The 9,303-nt window shown below is 32.9% G+C and overlaps 1 protein-coding gene across 2 annotated transcripts; it reads left to right on the forward strand.

Moving 5' to 3' along the window:
* Positions 1–6,278: 6,278 nt before the first annotated feature.
* On the forward strand, positions 6,279–8,840 carry LOC133310946 (root phototropism protein 2-like). 2 transcript variants are annotated; one of them, XM_061511940.1, is made up of 4 exons: positions 6,279–6,675; positions 6,781–6,850; positions 6,959–8,062; positions 8,154–8,840. In XM_061511940.1, exons 1-4 carry the CDS (start codon positions 6,626–6,628, stop codon positions 8,631–8,633), a joined length of 1,704 nt encoding a protein of 567 aa, XP_061367924.1. In that variant the 5' UTR covers positions 6,279–6,625; the 3' UTR covers positions 8,634–8,840. The 2 variants fall into 2 exon arrangements, with proteins under 2 accessions (XP_061367924.1, XP_061367925.1); XM_061511941.1 differs by having other exon boundaries at positions 6,795–6,850.
* The last annotated feature ends 463 nt before the right edge of the window (positions 8,841–9,303 follow it).

Consider the following 9,303-nt stretch of genomic DNA (forward strand, 5'->3'; position numbering starts at 1 on the left):
ATAAAAATTAATATCATATGACATTTTTTAAAGAATTATATAAATTTTTTATTAAAGGATATTTTTATTAAAAATATTTATTTTTATCCTATATAGTATTATACAGTGCATTACCAAATACATGAGTAATATTAAAATTCAATCAGACCTTATACTATCAAGTCTTATACTATCGGACTTTATCCTATACTATGGATGCCCTTAGTGTATTAATTAGATGAATACATGAGTAATAACCTTCCATACTTATAAGAATGGGGACAAACTTTTGAAGCTTGAGTGACCTCCTTCGTAGGTACTGGTGCGAACTTCAAATGACGTTCTTAATTTACTTAGCAGAAAAAGTATACAGATAGATTGACGGGATTTTAGGGGAATTGAACCCTTTGTATTGGGACACTTAGGAATGATCCTATACAAATATCAATACAATTGTTTATGCCTTTTACATATTTTTATATGACTTTTTGAATAATACTAAAAAATAACAATTTTATTTCAATGTAACTAACATGATTATTTAGAATAAGTAAAGAAACTAATTCAGAAAAAATGAGTAAATTATATTTCACTTGTCTTGAAAATTTGGATAAACCTTGTGGGATGACAGTTGTCAGCTACATTGTTTCACTCCCTAGTCCCTACAAAGGAAATTAGGATTTTGATTTTCGAGAACCAATCACGTGACTGTCAATTCAAACAACAACAACAAAAAAAACATAAAAAATAAGAGATAAAATATTATTGTTATCAAATAATGTTATTATTATATTATTAACCATTAATTTTTGTTAATTAACCGTTATTATTTATATTAATTATATTTATTAATTAATTATTAATTCAAAATAAATAATAATCGATAATTGACATAAATTAACAATTAAAATATGATAATATTAATAATAATATTATTTGATAATAACAATATCTTATTAAAAAATCAGTTGCCGTGACTGGTCCAAAATCGGTTAAAATAAGTTGAAAAGTGGTTTGAACTGTTTATTTATTTATTTTTATTTTAATTTAACTAAAAATATTTTTATATCCAATTAAATGCCCAAATCCCAAGACAAAGACATACATATTGATTGATATTTTTTTTTTAAATCTTGCGAGATATATAACATGGTCATTCCATGTCGGTTTAAAATCTCACCTATCTAAGTTTTTAGGATTCGGGATAATTTATTACTTGATATATTACATAACATTAAAATTATGTTTAATTATCGTTGATTTGATCGTATTTTAACTTATTAAATTTGGCTCGATTATTGATCTGGTCAAGGTATTGGATTGTTGATTCAACTGCTTGACCCAATAGTATATATATATATATATATATATATTAAAAATTATATATATACTCAAATACCTGTAAAAAAAATGATATCACTTTCAAATATTTTAGTATGAAAAATAATAAATTACACGTCATTATCCAACAAAATATCAATCAAACATATAATACTTGTGATACTAATATTTCAGGTTCAGTAGACAATATCTCTAATATAAATCAATCAAAATTTACTGCATATTGCATAATCAAAATAATAATTAGTATTGTAGGTATATAATATATGTAACTAAATAAGCAATAGATTACTCAAATATTTCAAAAATAAATAAATCATTTGTGCATAAGAATAAAAAAAAAAGACATTAATTAATGAGAACAAAATTTATTTTTTTATGAACCAGATCAGATTATAAGTTTTATAAAAAATGATCACATCACATCAGTTCCATTACTAACAGTCCAATATAAAAATCCGACTAATTATATAACTGATTCACCCACAGCAATGAATCGTGAAGTAGTACGTTCCCTAATTCAATTACTAGTCCAGTTTTTAAAACTTTTTTTTTTGGGTAAATAAAACATTTATTCTTTTAATAAGTAATGACAAGATATTGTGTATGTTCGATTTTGATTAATTTTTAAGAAATTTTTTTTTTAAGATATTTAATAAAATTCTCCAATTTATTTAAAATACAAAATAAAATAATCAAACCATATACAGTGGATTATGTTTGTAAAATTACTTTTTTCGTTCACATACATGAAAAGGGAAGCTCAATAATCTTCATTTCCTAAAGCGAAACATAAAATCTAAATTTTTCTTTAAAAATCCTAATCTAATTATCTAAAAAAATTAGATATGTTTAGTAATTAAGAAAATCATAAACAAACAAGCCCTGATTATCTTAACATCTACATATTTTTAATAAAAGATAAAATAATATGAAGTATATATAGAATTGTTAGGAATTCTTGTGGGTTCACTCCCAATCTTAATGTTACAACCATTCATCTTACTATTAAATTGTTTTAAAGCAATTCAATACATATGTTATAAACTATAAATAACTATCATTATCCTTACTACTTATTACAAGCAGAAATAAGGTCGTTGGCAGTGTCCATACAATTAATGCGAGATTGACTTGCAAAATGGCATTTTGCCTTTGGAAGCATAGGAGTTAAAGTAGCGTCAGTGTCAGCGATTTAGTCCACATGATGATCCCCTAAATTTCAAATTTAGAAGAAGGGCAGGGACCAATGTACCATTGAGGTTAAGGACCAATCTTTCTTCTCTTAGTCTTAGGATGCGTAGGTCAATCTTTCCAAAATCATTTTTTTTTCAAGAATAGAAATAAATAGAAATAGTATTTGATAAAATTGGTTTATTTTTTTATTTTCGATAATGAACCGATTCAATTTATGTGCTGGGAAATAAAAAAAAAAATTATTCTCGGGCACAAAATAAAAAACACTTATCTCTCTCAATCATTTTCCACCACTACCATCACCACCACCATCCTGATACGACCACTGCCATCATCATTGCAATCGTCGTCGTCCCACCACTGCTATCGTCACTCTCACCGTATCATCACTGTCACCAACGACGAACCCACTTGGTTGCACTTGTGTGCATTTGCACACACAAACTTGAGAAAATTCTTTTTTTCCACATGGGTGGGTAATTTAGATCAAGTAAAAAAAATGAAAATTGAAGGTAAAAAAAGATAAAAATAGACCCAATCCAACCAACCACTATAATTAAAAACTTAAAGCTTAAACTCTAGCCCATTGTTTTTCAATTTTATTTTATTTAAACATAAACCTTATTAGCTCTAAATCTTAATAGACATCAACGATTCCTAAAATTCAATCTTCATCTAGTGGAGGAGAATCACACGTGATTTTTCATTTTTTTTGTGAAGCAAAAGTGGCCAACTTTGGATCAAATAGACATCGACAGAGGTGAATTTTTGATCGATTAACCCCTACAATTATACTATATTTTACAAATATCTTTTTGTGATTTTTTTAATTATCATTATCGATTATTTATTTAAAACCTTGATTGATTCATCAAAGTTTTACTTTTGAAGTGAAAGCAAAAATTGGATCATGATCATAATCTTTAAAAAAAATTCAGGGGCACTGCCCCCGCCTTAAATGTGCATTCATAATTTTTTTTCCCTAGGTCCGCCACTGGCTATCACCACCATCATCACTACCATTACCACGTCACCGCTACCACCATGCCACAACTACCACCACCACACTATATGAAAAGGAAAGTGATGATTTGGAAAAAAATATGCTGAATAAAAATGATTTTTTATTTTATTATTTGTTATGTTATCAAACGCAATTCTCATTCTTGGAACGAAAATATAACATGTTATCAAACATATTTTTTTTCTTCATAAAATATTACAAGGCACATAAATGAAAAAAATTATTTCTTTTGAAAAATGATCTCAGATTCTAGAATGATTGTTACACCTATTGAATTAAAATTTCTCATTTTGTGCACGGAAATAAAAAAAGTAAAAAAAAATGATTATTTTCTATTTCCCAGTATAGAAATTGAATTGATTTATTCTCATAAACAAAAAATAAATCAATTTGATCAACCATTATTTCTATCCATTTATGTCCTCAAAAACAAAAATTGAAAAAAAAATGATTATGAAAAGATTGTCACGTACATCCTTAATAAACTTTTTCCCGACTATTAGTTGTTCAGGATTTAATAGATTTATTTAGTATTTCTTATTTAAAAGGTAGTAATCAACACCAAAATAGACGTATACGCACACCTACTTTGTAATAAAGGAATTTGAATTCACATGAGGAAACTATACCTCAAATACATAAATAAGTGTATAAAATATTTATTCTTATCTAAAAATCTTTATTCTAATATTTTAAGATTTAAATAGATAATATAAATCAACCATAAAAATAACTACACACTAATATTAATTAAGCTCCACTAATAACTATCATGTATCCTTTGGCAAAGTTAAAATTTAAATAACAAAATAATCACCGATTACTTAAACAATCCAATAATCCTGAAAATAATAAAAACAACTGTAATATGTGCTTACCCAATGTGATTTTACTTAACTGTTATATCATGGGTAGGGGTGGCAATATGGGTTGAGCCCGGCGAGTCAACCCGCCAAAACAGGGCGGGTTGGGTTGAGATTTTCAATCCACCAACCTATCTCAACTCGCCCCGTCTAGAAGTGGGTCAAAACGGGTTCAACCCGTCGCGGAGCGTGTTGACCCGCCGGGTTATATATATATATATATATATTACAATTAGGTAATATTTCATTAGTCCTTAAATTTTTGTGATATCCAAAAATATTTTTTATCTTAGTACTTCCTAAAAAAATAAAGAATAACAATTTTATTTATGACAAATGTTATCTATATATAAATTCTTAAAGAATGTTTGACAAATTTTAGTATACATTTAAGATTGAGACTAAAAAAATATAGAGGAAGTGTGAAATAAAATAAAATAATATTAGAAAAATTCATAAAATATAATTTATTTTTGAATTTTAATTAATTTTTTTTAATTGACGGGTTGATGAGTTGATCTGCCAACCTATCATAAAACAGGATAAACTTATTTTTCCAACCCTTATTTTTTGGCGGGTCAACCCGTCCTATCTCATTTTTGACAAATTGGTGGCGGAGCGGGTCAACTCAAATTATCACGGGGGATAAAAATCACTATTAAGAAGCCAGCTACTTTGTGGGGCCACTAAAAACACTTTAAATTTGGGGATATGATATCTAATCTTTGAAGGGAAGTGGATAAATAAGTAGCTATAGGAAACGTGTCAAACTATAACTGGCTGACCCAGGATCTTTCATCTTGTTGTGGTTTGGCGGAACCCACGGAATGTCAGTGTGAGTATGACGTGGAGGATCTTCGACCTAGTTAACCTGTGTGGTGTGGGATACTTAACTCGCTGTATGAGGTTGCTCAATGCGTTCTTAGCCACTTACGTCCATTCTGCCATTCAACCATGTCCCCTGTTCAACAACTCACTTATTGATTGGTTGACACTTGATATTTCGCCTGAGAAATTATTTCCGATTATTTTTACTTAAATCCAGTAGTAACTTATTGACAAGGGATAGAATAAACCTAATCACCATATTTATATAGAGTTTAATATTTTTTATATTGTAAAAATTAATTTATTTCTTATATATACATAAAAAATATATAAGAGAATATTATACTTACTATTATTTTAGTATTATTATTCTTACTACCTTGTTGATTATTGTTAGATAAAAAAATTAATTACTATTAATTTCAAATTAATCCAACGATAACCAATCAGGTAGTAAGAATAATAAGATTAAAATATAGTAAATATAACTGCCTCCTAAATTTTACATATTTTTATGTATATGAAATAGATAAATTTATTTCTTATAACACGATTAAAGCCATTTATTAATATGTTAGTTATAACTTTTTTTTTTTGGATACAATGGTGAAAATTACACATGTAACATATTACAAATTACTCAAATCTCTTGTGACTCTGGACCAATCCTAGTAGCTTTGTTAATTTTAACTTTTTTGAAACATACACGAAAAACATTCTGCCACTCGTATATGAAGGGATGTATTTGACGCTAACAGAATTTATTTCAATGGATATAAGTTCTGCAGGCGCCAATATAATAAATAATTTAAAGTAGCTGAAAATGATCACAGTATGTCTTCCAATAACGGATATGGTTGTCACTGATAGTTAATGGAAAACATACTCCCCAGAATATGCATATCCATACAGATGTCGTGTCAGAAATTTAAAGAAAATATGGAAGCTGCAGAGATAAGATACAAGGTAAGATAAATATAACTTTTTTCATTTTAATGTCTCTCTCTAGAGAAAAAGGTAGAGCTTGTGGATTATATGTAATTAAGCTTACATCATTGTGCAAGGTGAAATTGAAATAATGGGAACTTGTTGTCTGCACTATTCCAAGCAGATTAAAATGGAAAGAAGCAAGGGGGGAAAATGACTTAGAATTTGGAATATTACCTTGAAAAGGGACCAAAACCAATTAACATCATAAACATGGACCACGATCACATCAACTCATGAAGATTAAATCATAATAAACAATGAACAGCTACAGGGTTCAAAATCTCTCCTTATAATAGCCCCCAGCCATGCAAACCATTGTTTATCACAGTCTCATCTATTTCATTCTCTTTCTCTACTCTCTTTCATTCCAAGTCCCTTAACCAAAACCAACAACATAACGTTCATGGCGGCTACCAATAGACTCTCTCTTGCCATGGAGAGAACTGGGCAATGGTACACACCACACTCCACTCTTCTCCATTTTCAAACCCGTCATGCACATACTTACTCTCTATTCTATTATGCCATTTTATGAACCGATTAATCTAATTATTGCAGGGTTTTCTGTCAAGATATACCAACTGATGTTATAGTTGAAGTTGGAGAAGCAAGTTTCGCCCTCCATAAGGTACCGTTATTAAAACACATCTTGTGAAGTGAATGATCGATAATATTATTCAATATGTGTTTTTTTTATGCATGTTACTGAAAAAGAGTATTGAAATGGTGGGTGCAGTTCATGCTAGTGGCAAAGAGCAACTATATCAGAAAACTGATACTGGAAGCAGAAGAGAGCGAACTCACAAGAATCGACCTCTCTGAGATACCTGGAGGTCCTGGAATCTTCGAGAAAGCAGCCAAGTTCTGCTACGGCGTTAACTTCGAGATCACCGTACAAAACGTCGCCGTTTTGCGCTGTGCCGCCGAGTTCCTCGAGATGACTGATGAGTACTGCCACAACAACCTCGCTGGCCGGACAGAGGATTTCCTCTCTCAGGTAGCGTTCTTCACTCTTACCGGCGCCGCCACCGTCCTCAAGTCCTGCCGCCACCTTCTTCCCTATGCTGACGACCTTAACATTGTTAAACGCTGCGTCGAAGCCGTCAGCGCCAAGGCTTGCAGCGAGGCTAATTTCCCCAGCCGGTCGCCGCCGAACTGGTGGACGGAGGAGCTCGCTGTTCTCGACATCGATTTCTTCGGGAGAGTCATCGCCGCCATGAAGCAGCGCGGTGCCAAGGGTTTGATACTTGCTAGCGCGCTTATTACCTACACAGAACGAGCGCTGCCGGAGCTTGTCCGGGATCACTCCGGCAACAGAAACCGGTCGTTAGATCCTGCCGATTCCGATTCCAGAGTCAAACAACGGAAGCTTCTGGAGTCCATCGTGGATCTCTTCCCCTCTGAGAAAGCTGCTTTTCCGATCCACTTCCTTTGCTGCCTTCTCCGTTGCGCGATCTACCTCCGTGCCTCCACCGGCTGCAAGGGCGAGCTGGAGAAACGGATCTCGGCTATCCTCGAGCACGTTACGGTGGATGACCTCCTCGTGCTGTCGTTCACCTACGACGGCGAGAAACTGTTCGATCTCGAAAGCGTACGGAGGATCGTATCAGGATTCGTGGAGAAGGAAAAGAGCACGGCGGTTTTCGCCGCCGGTGACTCCAAAGAATCTTGCTCCGTTTCGGTGCAGCGCGTGGCCAAGACCGTTGACGCGTACCTCGCCGAGATCGCAGCGTACGGCGAACTCAGCATCTCGAAGTTCAACGGAATCGCTGTCCTCATTCCCAAACACGCGCGTAAGGTCGACGACGACCTATATCGCGCCGTGGATATCTATCTCAAGGTACGGAATAGCTTATTCCCGTTCCCAAACAAGGAAATTGTCACTTGTGTTACAAAACGACAACGTTTAATTCCTTTTTCTGTTTTTGTAGGCGCACCCGGAGCTGGATGAGATAGAGAGAGAGAAGCTGTGCAGCGTGATGGACCCGTTGAAGCTGTCGTACGAGGCGCGTGTACACGCGTCACAGAACAAGCGTTTGCCGGTGCAGATTGTGCTTCACGCGCTGTACTACGATCAGCTGCGGCTGAGGAGCGGGGTTGCCGACGGGGACGCGGCGGCGGAGAGGAACCAACTACAAGCGGATGTGTCGCTGGTGAGGGAGAACGAGGAGTTGCGAACGGAGCTGACGAAGATGAAGATGTACATTTCGGATTTGCAGAAGAACGGTGTTCAGGGAAGTGCAACGACGTCGTCTGTTTCGACCAAGAAAACCACGTTTTTCTCCTCAATGTCCAAGAAGCTGGGAAAGTTAAACCCGTTTAGAAATGGGTCTAAAGATACGACCCATATAGAAGAAGATGGGCATGTGGATTTGACCAAGCCCAGAAGGAGAAGGTTCTCTGTTTCTTAGAATTAGGTTCTTTTGTTCATAATTTCATATATTATCAGTGTGCTAAAAGCCCCACATATGCAATTACGTTTTGTGTAGCTGCACGTTAGTTTACTAGTTTCTTCGTGCTTAGTTTTCCTGGGGTTTTATTGAACAGTTTTCTGATTGTATCTCTTTTTTCTTCTTCTTAATATTATGTTGTGTAAACAATTTTCTTGGACTATTACTCCAGCTCAAACTGAAAATCTTCAATATAAAATTGTGTGAACAATTATTGCTAAAGAAGTCACGTTTCATGAATGTACCGTTTGGATGACTTTTTAAAAATAAATAAATTGAGTTGTTATTTTTTATGGGAAAAAGTGTTTGTCATCTTAAGGGATATAACTTTGTATCATTTTGGATCTTAACCGTTGAATTCCGACGATCAACGATTATAATTTATTAAAAATTATTAATTAATTAATAAATTTGATCAAATAAATTATAATCTTTGATTGATGAAAATCAACGATTAAGATCTAAAATGACACAAAATTATATCCTTTAAAAAGATAAATATTTTCTTCTTTAAAAGTCAAAATCATTTTGGGTTTGAATAAAAAAATATAAAGTAACAACATTATTTGAATGTTAAAAAAATAAAATAAGTATGAAATTATTGAAAAGGACATTGTAAAAGTGCTTTTTT

This window comes from Gastrolobium bilobum, unplaced genomic scaffold (assembly GCF_033153095.1).
Source record: "Gastrolobium bilobum isolate Gb01-03AN ecotype WA unplaced genomic scaffold, APGP_CSIRO_Gbil_v1 utg803, whole genome shotgun sequence".
Classification (NCBI taxonomy): Eukaryota; Viridiplantae; Streptophyta; class Magnoliopsida; order Fabales; family Fabaceae; genus Gastrolobium; species Gastrolobium bilobum.